Below are 25,887 nucleotides of genomic sequence, written 5' to 3'. Positions count from 1 at the left end.
ATAGGTGATAAAGCCATAATTGGGCCTCTGTTAAAGATAGGTGATACTATATACATAGATATGAAGAAGACTTGAGGGCATGGCTGGGCGCGGAATCAAAGAGATTTTGGTCCAACTTGGGGTAACTGAAATTTGAACTTTGCATGGATTGGCATAAAGTCAATCTAGACTACAGGAAGAATGGAAGCACCACAGTCTATTTTGTTTGCACAATGGATTACAAGTATTCCTAAATACTATTTCAGGAATATTGATCAGTCCGTTTGGTATCCATTCATCACTTCACGTTTGACCGGCCAATGAAATCCCCAACTTGTAATGATATCTGCAATATTATGGAACATCAAAGTTGAATTTTTGTTCGTAGAGATTTGTTGACAAAGATTTCTGGGTCTGCAAATAATACCAGACTCAAAATACCGACGAGACTAGTTATTGAGCGGAGCGTAGACTTGAGTAACTAAAATAAGAAACATCAATTTCCATCTTGGCTTAGTCAAAGTCATAATAGTAACCATAAAGTGATTCTCGAGATTCACTAACATCGTTCGACATACAGGAAGTCGAAAGTTCTCCTACCTGACTGCGGGAAGAATTGTTATATATTCTTTTGAGCTGCATGGGTATGCCTTTGAATAACCATCAAGTCGGCCATCCTCGATATTGCAAATTCAGAATAGAAAGCTCTGGGACAGGATCAAGTAGTCTGTCTCAGTAATTATACTGTATGTATCACGCCATCGAAGATGGAACGAAACTAATGGGATTAGTGCACTGGTTGCTAGATCATCGAAAAAAGATACTTGAGAGCCAACGTCATCCATATTCAAACAAACAAAATGTGTATTTTAAGGCTATTCCATTATATCGTTTGTCCTGAAGCCAACGGACTTACCTATTCGGTGCAGTTCTGTCCATCTAAAGAAAAGATAGGGGCCCCTCTTTCCGAAATGCTTGACACTCACAAGTTCCTGTACATAGAAGAAGTATTACATCGAGCTACCAGATGTTAAGAATCCACAGTTCAGATGCCCAGCTGGCACTCAAAAACATGGCTTAAAAACTGGGCTATGTGTCCTGACGGTGTTGAGCGGCAGGAAGACGTGCTTCTCACACGAATGGCCAATGAAGGTGTCACAATTGTTAAAGCTTTTGACAAGACCTTCGAATATGATCATGATAATTGTTGGATTAAGGAGAAGGTATGGAAGCGTGGAATGAGCGTTGCAGAAATAATTCACCAGGTAAAGACGACTTTGACTGGAAAGAGAATTAAAAGGAGATTAAAGGTAGACTGACAACTCTGGTGGACTAAGCCTTGAATAAACGGAACCTCTCTTGTGGAACAGGAACAAAACACACCCAAGTATGATATCGACCAGGAAGTCTATGAACAGAAGCATTTGGTTGTTCTCGATGAGGAAGTCCTCGAAAGCTTGTGCGAGATTTTGAAAGGGCTGGCGGAGAAAGGCTTTAGAGTGGATCCTTCACTCGTTTCATATGGAGACTCGACCGCAAAGGACGATAAGGAGTGAGCAACTTCTTTGATGGAAAAATGGCGCTGTCATCTGGTATGAATGGGCCAAAAATGTGTTTTAATCGTGTGTTGCTTTTCACCAGAAGATCACAGGAATGGTCAAGCTAGTTTATTTATCAGTTGCTGGACTGAATTTACGATACTAGTGTTGAGTATCAATTCGCATGAATTTTTTGGATAGGAAAATCAATTTTCCAACTTATGTGTGGCTAGTCTGGAGTATCTCTCTTTTGAAGGCACTTCAAGGCGAGATCCTCAGTAGACATTGTGACTCAGTACCTTTTTCATCCCCTTATAACCAGTGCAGTGGCCATTTCCGCAGTAATCTGTATCCCATCTACTGAAACAATCCCAGAATACGATGCATCCAGTACACTCCAAGGAAATACTTGACAGCCACAATTCCAGACAGTGTTGGGATTTACAGCAAACAGTCACTCTGCCATGGACTCAGTGTACTGGAGAAAGCTACACTAGGGCTAATGTCAAACAATTATTAGATCGTGAGAATAATCCAGTACGGAGTATGAGTGATTATCCTAGAGGCTTCTTAGATCATTTCTACCATCTATTCGACTGTAGAATATTGTTGGGAGGGGCCAAAATTCGCCGAATATGAAAGTTCAAGCCCTTTGGTTGTTTGCACACCTCGGCAATTTCGCTAGCGAGGTTCTCTCCTGAGGGGCTTCCACTCTGCTCTCGGCAGCAAATGCCGACTCTTCCTATGCTGCACACTAGAAATTACTGAAACATAGCTTTTGGTTGAAGAATATTTCTGCTTTGTAAATAAATTATGTTGACGTTGCATCCTGAGCGCATCGTCTATAGCACATCTAAGTCCAGCCGTTCCGCCTGCAATCGCAAGCCTAGACCACCGCATCTAATGGGTTTAAGAGAACAAGGTTCGAAATTCCTGTTATGCAACAAGAACCAAGGTCAATAATCCATTTGTAATAGACTAAAACCGTATACATTGGTAATTGTGACATATTCACGTGATACTTATCCTATCATCGATATTATAAAAAGCGGGGCAAGGTTGTGATTGTAAAAGCTGATTCAGTAAATTGAAATGCTGAGTAATCGAGACTGACCAATAGCATATATTCATTACAAATAACCCCAGCCACAATTCAAATTTTCTCCTTCATCCATTGGTCAGCCCTACACTCAGTCTAGCAAGTGTAAGGCTCTTAATCAGCAACTCATAAGCAATCCGATAAGCATTTCATCATCAATAGCTCAATAGGGTCAAATATTGTTCAAATGCTTATAAGTATCCCATCAAAGAACATTCTTTTTGTTTCTCATTCGTTCTCAAACATCCTATATAACTCTCGTGATATCCAGATGAAGTTGCTTCTCCTCTTTTTATCAGTTATCATTGCAGTTTTCTCAATTATATTCAGAGATCCAATTATTGAATATATCGAAACCATTAGTTACTTGGTTAGAAATAGTACAACCACAGCTCCTTCACAATCACAACTTTCTCAGTTTCCATCCGCTTCATACTTTAGCACATCTAAAACAGTCAACATGACAACACCAAGAGGAATTCAAAAAGCCTTTTTGGCACGCGAGCAAGCAGAGGGTGCGGGAGCAAGAGTTCGTCGTTCAATTGGCACACCTCAACTGAAGAACTTCTCACCATTCCTTATGCTTGATCATTTTACCATTAAGCCCGGAGCTGGATTTCCAGATCACCCACACAGAGGACAAGAAACGTAAGTTGACTATTTCGTTTCTCCGTATCAAACTGTCACTGACACAACCCCTCATCAGGATAACCTACCTCCTCGAAGGTGCCGTCGACCATGAAGATTTCGCAGGAAATGCAGGAACTATTGAAGCAGGAGATCTCCAATTCATGACTGCAGGAAAAGGAATAATGCACGCGGAAATGCCACGACAAAATCTCGATGGCAGCGCAAATGTTGGAATGCAACTCTGGGTAGACTTACCCGAAAAACTTAAGAAATGCGAGCCACGATATCGTGATTTACGAGCCAAGGAAATCCCACAAATCGACATCGATGATGGAAAAGTACATGTGAAGATTATTTCAGGCCAAAGTCATGGTGTTGATAGTGTACAAGAATTAGCTTATACACCAGTTTGGATTTTCGACGTAGAAATCAAACCGGGTGGAAAGATTGAGCAATCATTACCGGCTGGGTGGAATGCTTTTGCCTATACTTTGAGTGGGGAGACAGTCTTTGGAAGTGGAGATGAGAAGACCAAGATTGCACAATTCCACAATGTGGTATTCCGTCAGGAGGGAGATGTGGTGAATGCAGAAGTCGAAGAGTCTGCTAAAGAAAATGGACATTTTAGTAAGTTCATTTATTTGATTGGTTCTCGCTTTATTTTGAATTACAACCTACCAAACCCCACGGCCAAAATTGGCAGGAGCAAAAGAGAGGTTAAACTGCTCTAATCCCCTCCACTACAACTTCAAAAAATCTATAACAAGACCGTCATCTTTCAGATTGAAGTCAATCAAAAAAGCAAAAGGATAGTGCGTTCGCCGGGAATCGAACCCGGGGCCCATCGAAATTGTATCGTACTCGTCCTATGAGAGAAGAGATTGATGGCAACGATGGATTTTACCACTAAACCACAAACGCTGGTTATTGCTTGGTTGATGGAAGAGAGATGCTTGTTTGCCAATAATACAACGCGAGAACACCACCATCCAGACTGCTTTGCTGCGGGGTTGGTTGCAGAGTTTGCAAGAGCGGGTCAGTATATGCAAGAAGGGGCCGAATGTTACCCGAGTGGGGTCAGACTGCAGCCGAGATAGACAGGGGCATTTGTTGGTGGGGTCAATTCCAAAGCAAGTTGCTTTGATGTTTAAGTCATACATTCCTGATATATTTGCAACTACTCAAGCAAATACTACTCTGTAATGTCTAAAATTCGTGGCTGTTGATAGGGATGAGTTAGTGTTGTCATCAAATGTATCCATAACTGCTCATTCTAGTCACATTTGTCCAATCTTTCATTTATCTCCGATAATCCATTATTATCTCTCACAACATAAGAGATAATATATACTAATGAGTGCTATAGTTCTAATAGCAGGTCAACCTCTCGACCAAAAGGTAGTCCAATATGGACCCTTTGTTCTCAATTCAGAAGAGGAGGTATATCAGGCGATGATGGACTTCCAAACCCATTCTAATGGGTTTGAAAGAGCCAAGGGATGGAAAAGTGAGATTGGAAAGACGATGGTCCATTAGAGTATTTTAAGCAGTTACAGCTTGGGGAGTTTTTGAAAGGAGATGGCGATGAATGGCAGGCGAATAAAAGGAGGAGTTAGGTGTCTTATTATCTGTAGCCTGAGACTGCCTTCTTGAGTGAATTAACACAATGGGAATATATCCCTTTAGTGTACGATTGCAAATTATAATTTATTATTAATTCAATGGTGTTTGTGCTATATGAGTTCTTGTTGAACTCAATAATTTATTGCTCATCTTCTTTGGTCTGGAATCTTAGTTTGAGTATATCTGGTGATTGTAAGTTGCAAAATCAGTATGTGGACTCAAGAGTACCAATTGTTGAATCTTCCCTTCACACTTTATCAATTTTATACATACGCTTTTCTATTGAATTCCCGGATACAGGAGCAGAATTGGGACGAGGATGGGATGAAATGATATGGATTGAAATGAGTGCCTATCACTTGTTCGAGATGATAATTGAAGTTTTGTTCGTTAAATCTAGGATGTCATGTGTCATTAGCCTCACAAAATGTAGCATCTTTCATTTGTGTTTGTGAGATTCTATAATAAGTATACTAAATCACTTATTAATATCTTACTAATCAAGCTATATATATATTAATAATATAAGTATAATATGATTTTATATTATAAAATTATATTATTATATTATAATATAGCTATATCTTTTATTAAATTGATTTATAATGAAATAGAATAAGATAGAATTATATAGAAGATTGTTAATAAATTAATTAAATTGATTAATTGTATTTTTCTTTTATAATATAAAATGATTCTATAAGATTCAATTTAAATTAATCTTATTTATAAATATAAAAACTATTAGAATTTCATTATAAATTATATAAATCTAGGATATTCTTTAAAGAAAACCTAGGAAAAAGTAAGCAAATTCAGTTCAATCAAGCTTTCTTTTATAATTTATTTTCAATTTAATTCTTATATTATATTTAATTCATCTCTCAAGCTAAAATGATTAAGTCTTCCACTATTATTAAAATATTAATATTAATATTATTATTATATTCTAGAACTTACCTTCAATAGTATTCTTAAAAGCCCCCATGAAAAATTAATTTTCATTATTGTGTCTGAAATTGACAGTTTCGTGGTACCCGAACTTCGGTAGCTCAAGTGCTTACCCATCCCTAGCAAATGACAGAGACTGGAAAGTTAATCTCTGTGCCTCTTCATCCACAACCGAGATACTTCCATTACAATGTCTAGTAGTCCGCTTTAGAGAAAGCATTCCCTGAATCTCTCCTTTCCTCTCTTGACAAATCTCAAAGGAACAGCCTCCCCAAACATCTTGAGCGTAATAAGAGTCTCACTTTCCTTTACGAGTTTTCTCGCTCTCTTCATTGCTTTCTCATAAACCACTCTCCTATCTCCAACATTCATCTTCTCAATCTCCTCATCACTCGCCCATTTTCTGACATCCAGCTCAACGCTCCAAACTTTGAATATCACAGCTAATGCAGCCATCATCTCAACTTGCGAGAATCTTTTGCCCATACATGCGTGAGCGCCTTCTGACCAGGGTATGAATGCTCCTCTACGTGGTACAAAGAGTAGACTGTCATTTGAAGCGTCGGGGGAGGCTTTGTCTTTTGAATTGCTCTCATAACCGGGTAGCCATCTCTCAGGTACAAAGTCATCTAAATCGTGAGATTTATCACTAATCCGGCTCTTTAGGCATTGCCAATAACGCGGGTTTCGATGCACACCTATAACATCAAAATGCAGAAACGTATTTGCAGGGATCGTGACAGTGTTCCCGTCAACATTCATTTGTCGCAATTCCCAGCTTACCTTCGGAATGGCAATAACAGGGGACATAACTCTTAAAGACTCGTTCATGACGGCTCCAACAAAACTGTCGTGTAAGGCTGGGAAATCTGCTTCATAATTCCAGGATTCTGGTGACCTGTCTGCGAGGACTGTATCAAGTGTTGATTGAAGTTGATCTTGTGCCGTAAGGGAAAACGATAGGAAGAGAATTATGTAGTGTATTGCGTTAGATGTGGTTTCGTGACCGGCAAAGAGGAATATAAAGGAATCGGCTATCGCTTCTTGCTTGGTGAGCATTTTCTTTGAATCTTCCGATGATTCGAGTCGAGTCGCTTCTACCAAGGAACCTGATGCTTGGTTAGTATCTGTTTCGTGAGGTCAAAAAGTATATGCACCTATAATGCCCATGGCTCCAGAATCCTTATTCTGACCACTCTCAATAACTTTTAGGTTGTGATCAAATAGCTCATTGAAATAATCGCCACATTCGACAAAGGACTGATACCAATTTTTGTGGAAAGGCGAGATACCTGAACTCACGTTAGATGTCACCTCTAGTCCAGATCTACCAAGAAAGAGATTCCACTTACTGTATACCCACATCGGAGCAAGCGCTGCCCAAATGATATCATGAATTAATGTACCCAGAGCTTCCTTAAACATCAATCGATGAGTACCCTCAAGCTTGGTAGTATTGAAACCAGGAACTATATTGTCGCCCAACTCCTCATCGTCTCCTTCCCAGCTCTGGCTAATGCCATACGCAGCCCCACTAATAACATGTAGACCTAAAACTGCAGTATCCGGCGCAGTATCCTTGACTTCCAGATTCTCTTCATCCGAACCTCCCGCTCCTGACCAATGTCTTAGCATTCCATACGCCTGGTTCATAGTCTCCTTCCACACTACAGCATAACTCTTTTCCGAAAACGCAGGCGCGACAACTTTCTTATGACTTTTCCATTCCTCCTTCTCCGTGGTGAGAATATTCTTTCCATACAAATCGACAATTCCATATACCTCAATGGGTTTCTGGAAGTGATTTCGCCGAATAGACATTTGGTATATGGTGTCTGCATTACCCATGCTGAGATAAATTTGACCAGGACTAATGATGAAGTATGCTTCGCCATGTAGTTCACGAAGTTCCTGACTATAGTGCCACCCTCGATGGGGGTCAAGATACCTGCTATGAGTTAGATGATAGCATATATGTTAATGCAGTGCGACCTTACATAATCATTGGATATAGCCAATTTTGAGAATATGGTAGACATTTCAGAATACTAAAAACGATATCATGGATACCGGTCCAGAGAAATCCAGCTATTCCGCTGATTGCTACACCAAAGTTTAGTATTAAGTTCACAACGGTACGGAGGGTTCACAGTTAACTAACGAGATACAATGTAAGGAAGTCCCGTAGTCTTTGCGATGGCAATATTTCGTTTCAGCGAAAGGTACGCACTGGAGACCCAAAGCACGAGAATGGATACGAGAATCCAGATTAGAGAGAAAGCCATGCTGTCGAAGTTGTCAACCACGACTGGGGAAGTTTCGCAAAGTGCAACAGCTTGGTGATATATATTTTCGAGTTTTGAAATCAACGAGGGGAGAAAATTTAAGAAAAATTTTGAAATTAAACCAAAGCTAGCTAATATTCATTGTCGTATTAATTTTTTATATAAAATAAGCTTGTCAAATTCGCTGCGGTCGAGAAGAACGAAACCACGACCCAACGAGAGGGGGTTCATTACCGGTTCATATAACGAAAGACACAGAACTACAGACAGCCACCAATATCGTTCGATACGGTATATGTGTGAAGCCAGAAACGGAAGGGATGATGCTGATTGGACATGATTATGCTTGAGTCGATGGTGGCGTTTTAAAATTATATTGTGGCGTTTTCTTTTCTCAGCTGTCCACAACTGGATGTCACCAACCAAAGATATCAAATGAAGAATTTGCGAAGTTTAGATAGATCTCATAGAGATGTGTATAGTGAATTCTTGAGTGGTCTGTGAAATGTTCAGTAGGACTAAATGAATCAAGAACACAACACTAGATTGCATTTTGAATTTTGATGGACGAGATGAGATCCTCATCTTGAGCAGTAGATTGTTGCCGAATCTATAGTCGTATTGGCAACATTATCAGCATTCGGGTTGTCTTTCCACAACTGTCATTGAGTGACATGCCAGGGCTTCAAGAATGTAGTGCTAAAACAGGATTGTATGATTGAATCAACAAGTGACTTCAAAATACTTGAACGTAGCATAGTAGGCCGTTAATCTATTGTCAAACCAACAACCTTTGCTCCTTGTCTTTCTCAAATATATTATTCTCACGTCCTTCATCTTCACCACTTTTCTCGCATTCCTCCATCTCCTTCCCTTCTTCGTTTCTCTTCTCCTCCTTCTCCTGGTCTTTTTCTTGTTCATTCTCTTTCGAAATCCTATTCAAACACTCCTCAACCTTCACCATTTTGGCAAATAGTGCTGTCCTGGGCTCATTTAAGGCTTCAATATCTTTCTCCTCAAAGTTCTTCAGCAAGGCTACTTTGTCAGGATGATGTCTAGCTTCTTCAACTGCAGTCATATGTGTCCCATAATGTTTATTGCATGTGTTTCTTGCCCCTTTTTCAAGAAGGAGCACAACCATATCATAATAACCATAGTAGCACGCACCCATCAGAGGTGCGCCGTGTGAAGGTTTAATGACTTCAAGCTCAGCTCCATGGTCTGTGAGCAGCTTCGCTATTTGTAAATTTTGCTCTCGAGACTTTGCTGCTGTACAGTAGAGAGCTGTTTCATATATACTGACGTAGTTGACATACTGGTATATTATATCTTTAGGCACTCTTCTCAGTAATCTATGCCAAGTCAGCGTTCTAGTAGTATTTACAGAGGTAATGGCGACAACTATCAGTAAATATCACAGCTTTGTAATACTATATCACAGCTGCAAAAGCAATAAGAAGATCAACCCACTCTCTGGCTACCAAAAGCAGGAATTTCTTGCAAAGAATCGTGAGTAAAATTCCCGACCCAAGGGTTTGGTAAGGATTATCGACATCCGCTATTAACTTTATTCGGAATTCTTCAGTCAAAGTCTGGTTGAACATAGCTGAGAAGGGTGTCGGCAACTCATCATTGTAGGTTGGATTAATGTTCATCCCAGCGGTAACGAGTATTTCTACTGTCTCTGCATTGCCAAAGCGGCAAGCATAAGCCAGTAGATCACTCCCATCTTCACAAAGAATATCGGACCTAACCAATTCTTTGACCATAACCTCCACTATTTGTGGATACTCTCCCCATATCGCGTTGTGAATTGGGCAGAGTTTCTCAAAATCCCGAGATAGCACATTAGCTCCGGCAGAGATTAGGAGTTGGCATGCTTGATATTGACCGTCCTCTGCGGCAACATGTAGAGGTGTTTCTCCCCACCTGTTTTGAGCATGAAGGTCTGCTCCTGCTTTCAAGAGTTCTTTCATAGTATTCAAATGGCCTTGAAAAGAAGCATAATGCAAAGCTGTCCCGCCGATATCCTTGGCAACATGATTTTCATTGCTCACAATCTGCGCCTCCTCGAAGCATCGAGGATTAGTAAAGCTGCTTTTCATATCAACTTCACATTTATATCCTATTTATAGTTCAAGAGCAGCCGAGCACGGCCTAAATGACCGTTATATGCTGCAACATGTAAATGGTGGACCTTCTGTTGAGGCGTCGACTTTCCTAGTGTGGGAATCTTTTCCATAATCTGTTCGTCTCCCAACATTGCGGTACAGTGAAGAGGTGTAAACCCAGCAGTAGGTAGTTGTTCTGTACACCTCACTACTCCATCTAGAGAAGCTCCATTATCCAATAGAAAATGAATTATCTCTCTGGAAGAGCTTCTCACGAAAGCTCTGAGCAATGGACTGCACCCGCAGAAACAAGCCCTCTGAATGCAGTCGCCATTTTGAAGTAGATGTTTCAGAGTCGCAAGGTCCCGACAGATGAGAGCATCTTCAATTGAGACAGATACAGATCTATTACTGTCCACTATATCAGTCTCTGTGGCTGATCTATTGCTATTCGGAGAAATGGGCTCAAATATTACTGCATATGAAAAATATCAGTAATTAGAATGATCTTGAAACCTTAGTCGTTGTTTGGAACTATATACAGCTGGAAGAGATAGTAAAGACTCGGAAAAAGTATACGACAGACTTACAAAGTTTGGCTAAAGTTTGATTCAAAATTTCCGCTATACTTTCATGCTTAAGATCCAAAGCAAGCGTAGCGAAAATAAGCCCTGCATCATCACGAGCTTGAACATCTGCCCCGTATTGAAGAAGAGTCTCAACGATTAGCTCACTGCCTCCTGCAACAGCAAGATGTAGCGGTGTCAATCTCCGAGGACCGTAGATAACGTTAGTTGCGGCACCTTTTGATAGAAGCAGTTCAGTGATGTCAGGCCTTTTGCCATATATCGCAAAGAACAATGGAGTGATACCAAAACTTGCAGTAACATCGACTTCCACATCACTCCCAAGTTCCAGAGCATACTGTATAGTCTCTTTGGTGCCATATATTGATTTCTGATGCAAGGGTGACACCCTATCTATCTTGACAAACCATTTATTTTCCGCCATAGTGCTGACATTGATTGTTTGTGCTGTGCTTAATCCAGGTATGAATCGCCCCCAGAAATACCCCCTGGTTCTGCAATTCCAATCATTGATTCCTTTTTCGTCAAGAAGTTTACACATTCCTGAGTTTGGAGCTAGAGATAGAGAGAACTGGGATCCGTATGTTTGGTATATGTTACGAATGACGGCTCCATATCTTGATAGGGAACCAACAGCTTTTGTATTTCCAGATTGAATAGCTGCTACAATCGGCGGCAATCCCGGTCGATTCGAATTTCTGCGTTCCATCCCACCCGAAGCAATTCCTCTACGACTGCTGGATGAAAATGAAGACATGCCAGATCAAGCATAGTGTAGCCATCAAAATTCAAATAATTTCTGTCCAGATGGCTCGCAATTATCCTTTCAATGAGCGATTTGTCTTGCGACCCGTGTATACAGAGTAGTTCAAGTGCTGTTCTTGGAGGCATTCCCTCATCGGAATGCAAAGCATCTACCCCAAGATCAAGAAGCATTTTGCTGAGCTGGTCTTGACCATGATGAAGAGCAATATCAAGAAGGCTGCGACGATTAACCAAGGTACTATTCAGTTGGTCTACGGAAGCTGCAGACACTAACATGAGTGCAATTTTGATTGCAAATGGTTGGTGGCAAATCCTTTCAAATTGCGCGAATAATATGTGTAGAGCGGTACTATTAGATCTATTGGGTAGTTCCAACAAATTGCAATAGTTGATCCTCAGGTGGACCTTTGTGTGTTCCATTTTGTCACGAAATCATTATCGTCATTATCTTCGTTGCCATTATTCCAATAGTCATCATCCGCACCGTAATCACCCCTGTCTTTGCCATCGTTTCGGCCATAACCATCGTCTGCACTCATACATTTACGGATGTATATGCTATCGTTTTCGCTCGTGTCAGCAATTCTCCAGCGTTCTGCCGCCAATAGAATCGAAATTGATCGATACTCAAGATTTGTGAACCCCCGGCTTTTACAAAGATAATGAAGTGCTGTCTTTCCTTCCCGGTCTTGTTGAGTAATCATAGCTCCATGTTGTAATAATAATTTCATGGAATTAGTCACAAAACCATCGGCATATTCACTTCTCTGAACATCTTGGAGTACCAAATTGCAAAGTATTAATAATGCTGATCTTCTTTCGTTGTCCTTAAGTTCCAGATTTACGTTCCGGCTAGATGAGAGTAGTAGTCTAAGCATTATCATTCCATGACTGGGAGAAGTATATCCTCTGCATATCAACATATGTAAGACAAATAGTCCAGAGTTAGATACAAAATTGATTATGTCTTGTGTGTCGTTGGGAACATCCCACCGAGAATCTGAGCCCTGTAAGTACGTGTTCTCTGTCCTGATGCCGAAAGAAGTAAGACCTTGAGATTTCCATAAAGATGATTGCAGAGTAAGTTTGAGGACCTTTTCGAATTTATAAGAGTCAGTCTTAGCTGCAAAATGCAAAGGTGTGAATCCATCCTTTGTTGGTGTGCATAAATCTACACATGATTCTTCAAGAATTGCAATTTTCAATCCCGGTTCAATAGTAGATTGTACCGCTTCATGAAGACAATTGAAACCAGCTTTGTCCTGACATAGTATGATAGATAGATCTGAGTTCCGCAAAACAAATCTGAACACGTCACTTGACCCAAGCCTTGCTGCTGCCATCAGTGTGGCCCATCCCTTACTGGTCTTGGTGAAAAATGAATGGCGTTGTTTAGGAGACTGAAGTAGATATTCCATCATGTTGAGGTCTTTGCTAGTGGCGAAATGAAGTGGTGTGACGCCTAATATGTCAGACTGATTGATATCTGCTCCCTGGCGTTGTAAAAACTTGGCAGTATCTAACTGTCCGTTCTCAACCGCCAAATGAAAAGAGGTTGGAAACTTCAAACTGGAATCACCATACTTGATATCATAAATCCCATGAACAGTCTATATTTCAGAAGTCGAAGTGGGAAGATCTACCGAGGCGCCGTGATCAAGAACGATCCTGGCAATTTCTGAACGTCCACCTTTCGAAGCGCGGTGTAGTGTGCCTAATCCGTCTGTTTTGGAACATGAATCTATTTATAAATTCTTTTTCTTCGGGATTTTGAGCACGGCGTGTGTTTGGCCGAATATGAATGCTGTTTGTAATGCAGGATTCTCATCAATAGAGTCAATTTAGACAACGGAGTCGAGGAACGAATTTGAAAGAGTCGTGTCTATCTTTTTGAGTTGTTGCACAAATCACATTAAACTAAAGAGATAGACACAGAGCATTAGTATGTAAAAACCCCTAGCCTCAAGCAAATACATTTAGGAAGGTTGTATTGGAAGAACTGACATTGGTTTGATATGTCATTCTTAGACTGCGATTTTTGCACAAAACTTACAGCAAAGCTGTCATCAGACAAGGCAAAATATGATGGACGATCTGCTTCAAGAGCTTCAATAGATGATTCAATAACCAAAGCACCATGCTGAAGTAGTGTTTCCCATCCAAAATGGACTTTGATGGCGAGCTCTAAGGGAGTTGAATGTGGAAGATCTCCCCATTTTCCCATAAGTGGATGAGAACGATCCACTTCTAACTGTAGAACGACCTCAAATATTCTCTCCATGGCGGTGATATGAGTATTTTCTATACATCTCACGCGCTGCACAACGTGTAGGACTTTCTCGGGGGCCACTGCGTAAGCCAACAATGTGTCTATATCACGGTCCCATTTATTTGAGAGTATTTGCTAGCGTCTGAAATTAACCATTCGACGACATGATGAAGTGACAGCAAGATTGCAAAATGTAGTGAACTAGTGCTCGCAATAATTTTAACAATAGTACGGTGGTCACCGTTAAAGTACGAGGGGTGCAAAAGTTCCTGGGCCCAAGGAACGAAATTCTCTGTCTTCAGAGGATTAAAGAGTCGTTTCAGTAATATTGAAATACCTTCATAATCGCTCTTATCACACGAATGACGAACAAAATTCAACGAAGCGTATTTCTCAATCACAACATTTTTGTCTGCGTGCATAGTGTAGAGACTTATATCTCGAAATTCTTCGAACAATAGATAGGTCAAACAGACCTTAGCCATATAAGCATTTCGAAAATCATGTGAAGTGCGGTACATGGAATAGCGGTCATCCTGAACTTCAAGTAGTAAAAATTCCTTGACGCTGAAATGTGCTATTTCAATTCGAATGTCCCACGGTCCCTTAGTCTTCCTGACGAGACTACTACATCTCTTCAAGATACTCTGCTCATTCAGAATTCTGTCTCGGTCCAAATGCTTATCAGACAGGTCTATGGATACGGCTTCGAGTAATTGGGCTAAAGAGAGTGGTGTAACGGCACAGACTGTCCATATCAAGACTCGACGAACAAGCTCTTTTGTCTCGTCACTGCTGAGGTTGATACGGTCTAGAATTCTCTCATAAGTTTTGAATAATGTCGGAGGGAGTGAATGCAAGGCTCAACTAATGTCTCTGGGGGGATCGAGGTCGCATAGCCGATCTAGTTGGCATGTTACCCAGCGAACTAAAAGTCAGCAATTGGCATTGGTTAACCGATTGGGTTGATACAACTTACACATAACCTGTGCCTCATCCACTAAACGTTGCGCGAAATGATTTCTTCTTTCAGCTCTTGGCTCTAGGTGAGCCTAGAGTTATCACGCAGACGACACTCTATTTTCGAATGTACGTAGAGTTCCAAGTCGTTTCTGTGTACTGCAATTGAAAGTTTTGTAAAATCTACCAAGTACCTCTCGATTTCTGGTCCGGACCGTGAGGCCAAGATCATTTTGATGTTGCTGTCTTTGGTAGCGTTGAGTTTAGTTAGAAGACGTACAATATCCAAACGACCATCTCCGCATTCATCTAGAGCATCAACAACAAGAGAAACGTTGTCGAAGTAACGTGATATATCCCGAAGTAGTTCATAGAGATGCTCTACCGATATTAAATTCGAAATTCCAATATCCTCATCTAGGCAATAATTGACCCAACATGCTTCTAGCTCCGCAAATCCACGGCGGTCGGCTAACACAAGTTGCTTAACCAGAGAACCCAAGATATTTAGAGGATTCTATGTCTCTGTATCCTTGCAATCGCAATAAAAGAATGCTAAACCTAGAAAGCAAGAAGTTTTTCATCAATTTTAAACTAAAATTTCAGGTGGAGTTGGAAATCGTATACAATCACCATCTTCAAGCTGGTCAAAAATACAGCTGATGGCAGAGCTGCTATTTCGAGTCAGCAAAATAGCCCAGAAATTTATTACTTGATGAATTACATTAATATAGTTTTTCCAGCTCCAGCTACGACAAGCATCAGAATAACTATCCGAGTTGGGGTAAGTTTGTTGAGAGAATGGAGTGGATGCTTACGAATACCATACAACCACAACTTCGATTCCTTTTCATCAAGCCAGGACTTGAAATGATCTCCCTTGGTGAACCACTGTGACTCTTAGCTGAAACTTCCAGAACATTATGCAGGAATGAACTCTCCTTACCTGACCAGTACCTGGTCGTCGAAGTCTCGTCGCCATTTCTTGATGTCTTTGACTAGGATCCACTAGTGGGTGCATAGATTGACGGGACACTTCCCAACTTTCAAAAATTTCGAAAAATTTATTCTTCAATTATTTGATATTAGAATTTATGATTTGATTATTTCACCTTGAATGAACAATTACAATAATTCTTAAAATATAAAATTGGATATATCAAGAGATATCTACAAGTCCATTTTTGGAGTGTCCCGTCAGTCTGTACACCCACTGGTGATCATATGGAGCTATTCATTCAATAATCTCCTTTTGCTTTTGGTCTGGAACGTGACCACGTTAGGTTGAACGTAAGGGAAAATAAGTGCCACGAAGCACCTACTCAATACAGATACCGCTTTCTCCTTCCTGAGGCCAAGCAAATTCGCCCGTATCGCTTCTATATTTAGTCCTTGTATCTTCCGGTCACCGAGTGCATCAAATAGCGCATTCATTCCATCCACTTGAAGTGCAAACATCAAAGTAGACTTCTGTGTCGTCACATCATCGATGAGTGCTCTGGTTTCATCGACGCTGAAAGGCCAGATAAGAGCTCGTCCTAAATTTGAAATTTTCCGGCCAATCGCCGACTTTTGACTACATATATTGTCGCGGTCAGCTTTATATAATCTCTCTTTAATCCTGTCAAGTAGTGTTCGGCAAGCAACTATGTGTTGGAATTGAATGGCGGAAGAGATTGACTCGTCGTCAAAACGTGAGATGACCAGGCGCAATTGGTCAAGAATACCATATAGATCAGTCATTCTGTTGACAAGTTTTATGACTTCCTAGGCAGATCCCTTAACTTCTTTAACATATTTGTAGCTCTTCCCAGCTATAATATTGAGAATAGATATCAAACTAGAGATGCTGGCGCTCACTGATAGCGGGTCCATCATGTGAATAGAATCCAAATCTAAATTTTGAATTTCTGGCTCAGTGTGCAAAATCCTGTTTTGTAATAGGCACTGAAGCTGCGAGGGAATGTGTTATGAGAAGGCTCAACATAGGCGGTTATTCAAACGGGCGAAATGGTCACTAGATGTTATAACAGAGGGCGAAGCCAATACAACAGCCACAGAGCTGCAAGAGAATTGTACCAAAGGCATACACAACATATCTAAGCTTCAAAAAGCCTGATTCAGCGTTTTTATGCGCCAATCTCATCCACTCGAATGATCCCTGGACGCCTTGAGGCCACATAAGCCTTACAATGCGTTCGTATAGGAGAGACACCTAAAGGTACAGCATACACTGCCATTCCGCCAGAAGTATGCCTTCAGCAGTTGCTATGACACATGATTTTCAATATACGTACTCCAAGGCTCGGTATCAGGCAGAAAATGGATATCTGCTGGCACGGAATCATGTTTGATTTGCCGGATGACCGAGAGGTTGATGAGCCGTCCTGAGAATTTTGAATCAGATTATTGTCTTTAGTTGCTCAAATGACATGTGCAGCTTCGATTGGGCATAATAAAACTCACTATTTTTGCTCATAGACACTCTTTGATGTTTATGATCGTCCTTTCGTTTAGTACTAGTGTATTATTTCCACAAGCCATACGACTTCTGAGATCCCAGAAACATCTGAAAACTTTCTCAAACGCAGTAACGCACAACGTGGCAAGTTCAAAAAGAAAAGAAAGAACGATTAGGCGGTCCAAAAAATCGGAGTGGAGAAATCAGCCTCAAAACGCAGCTTCCCAATCTAGATACTAGCCCACCAATCAAGCAGGTGCGTTGTGGTGACACAATACAAGTCTCTTCCAAAGTCAAAAAATGAATTTCATCAATTTTTGAGATTTTTTGAATCATTGATAAAATTTGATCAAAAAAATACCCAGAATTTTCGAGTGAAAAATAGGGTGTATATTCCATCTCCCCTCAAAAGCTCTCCTAATGCTTCTCAAAAGACCTCTCCTTGTCCTTCGGAAGAGGCATCTCATTAAAGCCAAATGAACCAAATAAGGAATTCCGTACTCGACATCTTCCTGGCTAACTAGCTCATTTTCGATTGATCAGTAAACATCTTCGCTTCAGTGTATCAGATTAGTACACCCGATTTCATAACTAGCTTTCAAAATGTGATTTCATAATCTCATAACCTTTTAGCTGAAATCAAAGAATTATTAAATCCTAACTTTATTAATATAATTTCAAAATCAAAAATTTCTATATAGAACAAAAGCTATTATTTTATTAAATTAATCTTTTAAATTTGAATTCATTTAGAATAATATAATTAAAATAATAACGATTTTAAAATGATATAATATTTTAAAGGTTTTTATAATTAACTTTTGAAAAAAAAGTCTTTAATCTTTAGATTTTCAATTTTCAATTTCTATTTCAATTAATATAATTCTAGAATAATTGAAAATTAAACATATAATAGATTTAATTATTATTTATTATAAAATATCATTTTTATTTGTTGTTTTTAATAAATATTAATTAAATCACTTAATATTATTATAATATTAAGGGAACTAATTATAATAATAAAATTCTATTATTATAATAAAATAATAAAAATTCAATATTATAAGAAAAATTTCTTATATTCTTTATTTTCTTTATATAAGGAAGAATATTATTATAAAATAAAATAAAGAATTCTTTATTCAAAAAGAAATTCTTTATTAGCTCTTTATTCAAAATAATAATTCATTATTTTGAAAAATTTGAAATATCACGTGGAAGCTAGTCCAAATGCGGAATGACAGATGCAATATTAATTTTTCTTTATTATAAAATTGATTTGAAATCAGAATTTTCATGTACGCCATCTACATATTATAGGTGTTACGGGAGCTGCCTCTAGGGTCACGTGGAAGTGTCTAGAGATCTCTCGAGGTGGTTTAGACTAGACTTCAAGTAGGAATTCAATAAGGTTGTAACTGGTTGCAATTCTCGTAACTATAGTAATGAAACTAATGATTGTTCTTGAGCACGAAGCTCTACATTATAATGAAACCCATTCCCTTATATAGATTTTCGTACCTTATGAATCGACAAGTCGATTACCGTAAAGCCGATTTCGACAAGTCGGTTTCCTGATCACGTGATGTCCATCCCGTGACTGGTAATGATGCCACCGCTTATCTAACCTGTGCTCTCTAGCCGACCTGTGACTGCTGCTTACCCTGTGCCCACTGTAGGGTAGGTAACAACAAAAGATAGGTACCTATCTTTTAATCACTGATTACTTATCTGGTTACCGCTATCTTTCGTTACCCTTCAATTCAACTGTCCCTACAGTGCTGTTTTCGTAGGTTCCAACACCAAGGCCTTAGGTTTATCTTATAATCCATGTTGCGGTGCGGGTACCTCCGTAACAATAGGCTGTATAGAGGGTAGGAAAAAAGCATAAATAAGTGGCTTAGGTCCCTGTATTCAGATCTTTTTCTAGTACCCACTTTTATATGTATTCAAGATTATATAATACAATAACAATTCAAGCTTCAATAATAATAGTAATTCTATTTATAAATTCTATAAGCCTAAGCTTCTCATATAGTACTATTATAGTACTATTCCCAATCCAGCCTAGTCAATCCCCTACTAAGCGCATAACCTACAATATTATTAAAATCAATATTAAATTAATAAAGTTATTATAAAATAAATAATAAAAGTATAACATCTAAATTATCACGGTGCAAGAGATAGGTACTAGGTAAGATGTATGATATTCTACAAGGAGTAAAGAAGGAGGCGGAGAGGTGCCGACTATATCGAGGTTGGATGCCTTAGGCATCCATATAACTACGTATTGAACCCGTGACATAAATGTTTTTGATAAGGTATAGAAAAGTTGTGTTTTAGAAGCTAGTTATGAAATTGAGTGTATTTGAATGACCTTTAGCCGAATCGTTTACAACTACAAGAAATGTAGTTTTTTCCTTAGCATTTGAGATTTTTTCCATTCCGGCATTTCAATTCTGCACAATTGATTAACAAATTGATTACCATTCGAATTTTTGTGCGGAACAATCTTGTTGGAGCTGCATCCCCCAATCATCACGCAAGATCATCTACCCAAGAATGAGATTATGTGGTAGTATAAGGCGGTAAAACTGGTACATCATTCTTCGTCCCGTCTCCACATATACCCCAGACTAATTCCAAAAACACAGGTCTAGCAACAGCGACTTGAATAGCGGAGCCTGACCATCTAGAAATTCGCGTAATGGAAGCCAGGGGCTTCTACGAACAAGATGTTGGGAACAAGAGTTCTGTTCCCGGATTTGCAAGTTATGGAGCAAATACTGACCCATCAACCGCATTAGGCACTCCTGAAATCGAACGGAGGGTTATGACTGAGAATTTGACGGGGCGAATAATAAAATAAGTCTTATCATTAGGCCAGAGGGAGGAAGCCAGGTAGCCGTTCAGCTAGGGTTTTCATGGTGTATGGCAATTTTCCAAAAATGTGAGTGATTGTTGAAATTGACAATCAGATACCATCTTGAACATTCGGTGGCTCATAGAATGCGGCTCGAGCAAGTTTGCGACGAGAATTATTTTATAGATTGCGCCCGTCTTAAGGGTACAGAATAATGATGAGAGTTCGGAGACTCCAAAAGAGACTTTGAGTCCGACTTATCATAATTCTTACACTTGCAAATTCTCACACACTTTCTATTCCTCTCTCATTTTTAGTACTAAACAACGCAAGCAAGATATGAAAATCGAATAATCCAAACGCAGTGGTATTTTTAACACAAGAGTTATAGAAATAAAACCACTGCAAGTAATCAATACATCCGCTTTTCCTCTACTAACAGAATACCCACAAGCGACTATTGATAAGTTGCGGGTTGACATCCTACTCAACAAGCTGATACTTCAACACGACAATCAGATACCTTTGCCAAGGTGATAGCAGCGGATAGATCGCGAGGACAGTATTATTTGAATCCCAAGTAGAACTTCGATAACTGCTGTGAAGTTGGAACAGGACACTAACTATCCAAAATGCTCGTACACCTAGTGCGTTAAATTGCGTGCTGTGGTAGCATTTCAGGAGCTGCCTGGCTATCATAATTAGTGGAATTAGCCTAAGCAATGCGAGTCTGCCTACATCGTGTATCTTGCCATAGGAGAAGCTCAATTCCACTCAACTTCACTCCATCTTACTCAATTTCACTTGAAACGAATACGAATATGCGTGATTAAATAGAACAAGCTAATACTCGGTATTGATAAAGATCTCAGCCGAGTGCTGGGTTTGAGATGTCATGCTTTTGATGATCGGGTACATATGCTCAGATGCTTGGATGAACGTTAAGCACCAGCTTTCGGTTCAAAAAGTCGAGGCAATAGCTACATCTGAACCTAATCTTTAGACAAGAAGCTTTGCGTCATTATATCTACCATTGGTTTCTAGCCTCCGATGATCAATTTCCCTCGACCAATTTTCCATCCAATTTCTCCTTTGCCGCCTTCACAACATCCACCCAGCCCCTCGGCAATTTCCTCCCACCCCCTTCATTTTCCTTACCCAGCCAAGCTTCAGCCTCCTTCCCAAACTCAATCAAAACTTCTTCTCCTCCCCACTCCGCACTCCCCATTATCCCCACTGGAATTTTACCTTCTCCTTTTTTCGGATCCACATAGCCAACTGGACAATTGATGCCCGGAACGCCGGTGAAATTAGCCAACCATACGTATTCCATATTCCTAAGACTCTTATTTGGATCGAATGCTCCATGTTGCAAATCTCCCTCATGCTCGATTTCCCAGCCTGGAACTGGTGTAGTAGGAGTAACGATGATAAGACCGGGGTATTTCTTGAAAAGGAAAGACAAATGCTGCATGAGCAGGTTGCGAAGTTGTTGGGCGAGGAGATAGTCCCGAGCTGGAGTATATGCACCCATTGTGAGAAGGATCTTGTTTGAGGGAGTGGCATCCTTGAGCCAATTTGAGGCAGAGAATGGAAATTTCTTTGCACGTAAGGCCATATTCGTGAGAATAGTCATGGCGTGGGCAAGTTGACCCTCAGGACAGTACGGAATTGTGATTGGGACAACAGTATAGCCAAGAGACTTTTCACAGTGATCCACAAATTTGGTACATAGATCATGAACAGATGGCTCAGCTCGGTCGAACCAATCTTTATAAATTCCGATGACTTTTGGACGTGCAGTTCGACGAGATTCTGGAGGACTAAATAGCGCAGCAACCGGATCAGATGGATTAGGCTTTGCCATAATTCGATATGCCACTTCGAGATCAGCCATAGTTGATGCAAGAGGACCATTAACAGTAACCGTGCTTCCAGTGTTCTCAACTCGTGAATGCGAAGGCTTCAATCCATACAGACCACAAAATGATGATGGAATGCGGATACTTCCGCCACCATCTGAACCAAGAGCAAAGGGAATTAGCCCAGAAGAGACTGCATAAGCAGGACCCCCGGAAGAACCACCGGGGTAATAATGGTAATTGTGCGGATTCTTTGGAGTGCCCCAATTTGGGTTGTTGTTAGTAGTATCGGAACCAAGCTCATGCATATTTAGTTTGCCCATGATAAGAGCACCAGAATTTTGCCATTGTTGAACGATCCAAGTAGACTCTTTCGCAGCAATAAACAAGGAATCATTCTTTTTTCTTCCCCCATGACTTCTATATCCTGCAACATCACTGTCATCTTTAATACCTGTGGGAACGCCATCGAGAATACTCAAAGGATTGCCTTGCTGATATCGCAGAGTTGATGCTTTTGCGGCTTCTAGAATTTCTTCAACGTTGCTCTCAGTAAAAGCAACGGAATAAGCTCCTGGAGGATTAATGTCTCTCCTGATCAGGGGAAGAAGTGATTCTGCGACGGCTAGTGGGGTTAATTTTCCCGTGCGATAAAGCGTGTGGTATTCAGCCACCGAACGATATCGTTCAGCCGAGTCTCCTGGGATAACAGGAACGGACTTGATGTCGGAATCATCCAATGCTGCATCAGATGGTGAATCAATCGCGAGTGGAATTACTGTAGGCTATTTGTGCATTGTTAATCTTTATCGACCGTATCGGATGAAACACTTCAACTTACATCCCATCTTTCAAAGTACTCATCCAAACCCTTGATATCTCTCAAGGCATTCATTTTGGCATTGTTCCATAAGGGACCTTGAATGAATCCAATCTTGGAAACACTTTGGGACGTCAGTGGGATACAGCTCTGATTGGGTTGGGAAGAATACATACATCCATCCAACTACCACCAAAAGCCACCCTCGGAATGCAGGATTCTTGTCATCCGTTCTTATAAATGGTATACTAGGGCCTTCTTTTGGAGAAGGGTATCCAACCCATTTGCGGACCTCTTGATGATTTGTTTCGACCATTGCAAATAATTTGTCGTGGTGGAAGGAAAGGTAAACCAAAATGAGGGGAAAGTGGATGGTGAGGAGGAGCATGGGTACGGCGTCACGTGAATATATCCAATTTTGGATAGCATTGGATTGGAATGTATGGGTCTATGTTTGCGGATTGTTATTCAATGTCTCACAATTACAATGATTTATCTTATCTAGTTGACTCAACTATTAAATTTCCATACATATCTTCACCAGGTGGTTTCTTCGCCATAACCGTGGTATCCAAGTTTGTACATTCTTCAAACTATTTTATTGGTATCTTCTGTTTAAACTACCATTCTGAAACTTCTCCTGGCTTAGGCTTCTCGACTCTCACAACCTTATCTGGATTCAATAAGCACAAGGGATCGAATGCAAATTTCAGCTATAAAGTGTTAGTAAATGTAATAAAACCGAATGACAAGAAAGTTTGGCACATACCCTTCTCATAGCATCAACCGTGTTCTCGCCCAATTCATGGTTCAGATGATCTCTTTTAATCAATCCAACTCCATGCTCACCAGTCACAGTACCCTCCATTTCCACGGCCCTCTTGACCATTCTATGCATTACTTCTTCTACGATTTGCCTTTGGGTATCATTGTAAAGGACAATAGCTGTACATGTTAGTATATTTTGTGACGTAGTGAACTCCTAAAAATACTCACTGTGAAAGTTACCATCTCCAACGTGTCCCACGATGGAAGCAAACAACCCACTCTTAGCCAAATCCGCTTTCGTCTCTCCAATAATGTCCGGCAATCGACTCATTGGTACAGCAACATCTGAAGTCCACACATGATCACCATCGTTTTCCCGCATCGCCATGACAGACCATAAAGCTTCTTTTCTTGCACTCCACAACTCGACTTGTTCTTCTGCATTCTTCGCAAATTCAAAAGTTTTGCTTCCCGTTGCCTTTGCTAACCTTTGAACAATACTAATCTGCTCTTTGACAGCATTAGGCGTCCCAGCAAATTTGAAGAAAAGTGTGGGTGCTTCGAGCCATGCTTTGGTTGTCATGCCGGATTTGTTAATGCTCAGCATTTGATTGTCATCTAAGATTTCGATGGCGGCAATCGGTACGCCTTCGGTGACAACCTTTCCAACACAATCTGCTGCTTGTTTGATACTTTCAAAACTGCATACTGCCACGCTGGTAGTATTTGGCTTCGTAGTGACCTTCAATGTAGCCTCAGTAACTAATCCTAGGGTTCCTTCGCTCCCGATAAACATCTTGGTCAAATCATATCCAGCACTACTTTTTCTAGGTCTCTGTCTTGTTTTGATGATTGTTCCGTCAGCCAAGACGACAGTCAAGTTCATGACCCATTCCCTCATGGTACCGTATCTATATGCATTTGTCCCACTGCATCCAGTTCCTACCATTCCTCCTATCATGGCGCCTGGACCTGGGTCCGGAGGGAAGAATAGATTATCCTTCGCTAGTTCTTCATTAAGGAGTTCCCAGCCAACAGCTGGTTGAACAATCACATCCATGTCATCTTTATGTAGCTTTAGAATCTTGTTCATCCTTCCAAAATCTATGCAAATGCCACCTCGTGTAGGAGCATAATGGCCTTCCAAGCTTGTGCCTCCGCTATATGCAGTAACGGGTATCCTCCTTCGATGGCAAATCTTCATAATCTCGCTAACTTGTTCTGTTGATGAAGGGGAAACCACCATAAATGGTACTTCACTAGGTTTTCTCAAATGAGACGACCATTCACTGCCCGAATGGCTCTCCAGATCTGAATCAATGGTAGAAACATTTTCCTTGCCTACTATCTCTACAAAATCCGCCCACGCAGATTCGAGATTTGAACGGCCTGTATTATGTCGAAGAGGTTTTGTGGTTGAAAGAGGGGTAGTGGAAGACGTAGGTGCACCGGGATTTCTGTAGGAGCCAAAGTAATATCCCCCTATGGCCACCGATATGATAACTGTACAGTCGATTCGTCAGCAGTGTCCAATATGCTATCAACTCCTAAAATATATCTGCGCACCAAATGTCAAAGCCGAATTCTTTCCTCCAGCACTTTCATTTCGATTCTTAGAGTACTGCTGCCTTTCTGCGCGTTCTTTAATCAACCGCGCTTGAGTGCTTTCGTAAAGTTGCCCTTTGAAGGAACGACCCTCCCCTAAGTTTTGCTCCGTGGATGCATATCTTAATTTGCTTGAGGGGTATCGGAGACAAAATTGGGATCGAGATGAGGATGTGCGCAAGCTTGACAGCAGGGCCGACGAAGGGACCCTTCTGGGGAACGACATAAATCAAATATCAATTGAAGTCCAGGGACTTAGCATTGGATTCGCAGATCGGTAGAAACAAGGTCTGTTTGGGTTCTGGATTTGCGCGGCCGTGATAGTGTAAATACTTCTTCTCTCGCAAGGCTCGGAAATAATTTATCTATCTGAGGATCCAAAAGGCATCTGAGCTTTAACGGAAGGCTTCGCTTCCCCACACATTTTCAGCACGTAATACATTGCATCAATTGCTCAGTCTGTCGGTCCAGTCATGGTGCTTTATTATCTATTGATTGGACACTGACGGGGAATAATGCGGGTTGATTATTATCTTGAGAAAAATCCTGTATTATGATTTATAATAATTATCTTTATTAAAGCGCTTGGTTTGATTTGAGAATGTAAACAGTTGAAGGGAAAAGGTACAATATCAACTATGGAGCAAAGAGTGCATGCCTAGATCTAGGTCATCAAGCCATCGACATTCCACCCTCAATCCTTCA

The 25,887-nt window shown here is 40.4% G+C and overlaps 8 protein-coding genes across 8 annotated transcripts; 2 read left to right on the top strand and 6 right to left on the bottom strand.

The window, feature by feature from the left end:
* Window positions 1-1,028: 1,028 nt before the first annotated feature.
* EAF01_002849 (uncharacterized protein) lies at window positions 1,029-1,535 on the top strand (the record flags this gene model as incomplete). The annotated part of the gene is made up of 2 exons (XM_038911103.1): window positions 1,029-1,289; window positions 1,350-1,535. 2 exons carry the CDS (start codon window positions 1,029-1,031, stop codon window positions 1,533-1,535), a joined length of 447 nt encoding a protein of 148 aa, XP_038774025.1.
* Window positions 1,536-2,887: 1,352 nt separating this feature from the next.
* On the top strand, window positions 2,888-4,970 carry EAF01_002848 (uncharacterized protein; the record flags this gene model as incomplete). Its single annotated transcript, XM_038911102.1, has 3 exons — window positions 2,888-3,264; window positions 3,323-3,873; window positions 4,613-4,970. 3 exons carry the CDS (start codon window positions 2,888-2,890, stop codon window positions 4,780-4,782), a joined length of 1,098 nt encoding a protein of 365 aa, XP_038774024.1. The 3' UTR covers window positions 4,783-4,970.
* A 1,057-nt stretch (window positions 4,971-6,027) lies between these two features.
* EAF01_002847 (uncharacterized protein) lies at window positions 6,028-8,105 on the bottom strand (the record flags this gene model as incomplete). The annotated part of the gene is made up of 5 exons (XM_038911101.1): window positions 6,028-6,929; window positions 6,978-7,112; window positions 7,173-7,768; window positions 7,818-7,923; window positions 7,982-8,105. The coding sequence occupies 5 exons, from the start codon at window positions 8,103-8,105 to the stop codon at window positions 6,028-6,030; spliced, it is 1,863 nt and encodes a 620-aa protein (XP_038774023.1).
* A 778-nt stretch (window positions 8,106-8,883) lies between these two features.
* On the bottom strand, window positions 8,884-11,560 carry EAF01_002846 (uncharacterized protein; the record flags this gene model as incomplete). The annotated part of the gene is made up of 4 exons (XM_038911100.1): window positions 8,884-9,457; window positions 9,576-10,215; window positions 10,272-10,691; window positions 10,807-11,560. 4 exons carry the CDS (start codon window positions 11,558-11,560, stop codon window positions 8,884-8,886), a joined length of 2,388 nt encoding a protein of 795 aa, XP_038774022.1.
* A 403-nt stretch (window positions 11,561-11,963) lies between these two features.
* On the bottom strand, window positions 11,964-13,849 carry EAF01_002845 (uncharacterized protein; the record flags this gene model as incomplete). Its single annotated transcript, XM_038911099.1, has 2 exons — window positions 11,964-13,178; window positions 13,622-13,849. 2 exons carry the CDS (start codon window positions 13,847-13,849, stop codon window positions 11,964-11,966), a joined length of 1,443 nt encoding a protein of 480 aa, XP_038774021.1.
* An 89-nt stretch (window positions 13,850-13,938) lies between these two features.
* EAF01_002844 (uncharacterized protein) lies at window positions 13,939-16,540 on the bottom strand (the record flags this gene model as incomplete). The annotated part of the gene is made up of 7 exons (XM_038911098.1): window positions 13,939-14,648; window positions 14,706-14,765; window positions 14,817-14,889; window positions 14,931-15,314; window positions 15,393-15,471; window positions 15,522-15,688; window positions 16,076-16,540. The coding sequence occupies 7 exons, from the start codon at window positions 16,538-16,540 to the stop codon at window positions 13,939-13,941; spliced, it is 1,938 nt and encodes a 645-aa protein (XP_038774020.1).
* Window positions 16,541-21,181: 4,641 nt separating this feature from the next.
* EAF01_002843 (uncharacterized protein) lies at window positions 21,182-23,125 on the bottom strand (the record flags this gene model as incomplete). The annotated part of the gene is made up of 3 exons (XM_038911097.1): window positions 21,182-22,774; window positions 22,831-22,933; window positions 22,986-23,125. The coding sequence occupies 3 exons, from the start codon at window positions 23,123-23,125 to the stop codon at window positions 21,182-21,184; spliced, it is 1,836 nt and encodes a 611-aa protein (XP_038774019.1).
* Window positions 23,126-23,429: 304 nt separating this feature from the next.
* Window positions 23,430-25,408, bottom strand: EAF01_002842 (uncharacterized protein; the record flags this gene model as incomplete). The annotated part of the gene is made up of 4 exons (XM_038911096.1): window positions 23,430-23,522; window positions 23,579-23,754; window positions 23,806-25,080; window positions 25,144-25,408. The coding sequence occupies 4 exons, from the start codon at window positions 25,406-25,408 to the stop codon at window positions 23,430-23,432; spliced, it is 1,809 nt and encodes a 602-aa protein (XP_038774018.1).
* Between the last annotated feature and the right edge of the window lie 479 nt (window positions 25,409-25,887).

This window comes from Botrytis porri (genome assembly GCF_014898465.1).
Source record: "Botrytis porri strain MUCL 3234 chromosome Unknown BPOR_003, whole genome shotgun sequence".
Classification (NCBI taxonomy): domain Eukaryota; kingdom Fungi; phylum Ascomycota; class Leotiomycetes; order Helotiales; family Sclerotiniaceae; genus Botrytis; species Botrytis porri.
The sequence above is the reverse complement of the archived record's forward strand: the minus strand, read 5'-3'. Positions and strand labels throughout refer to the sequence as shown.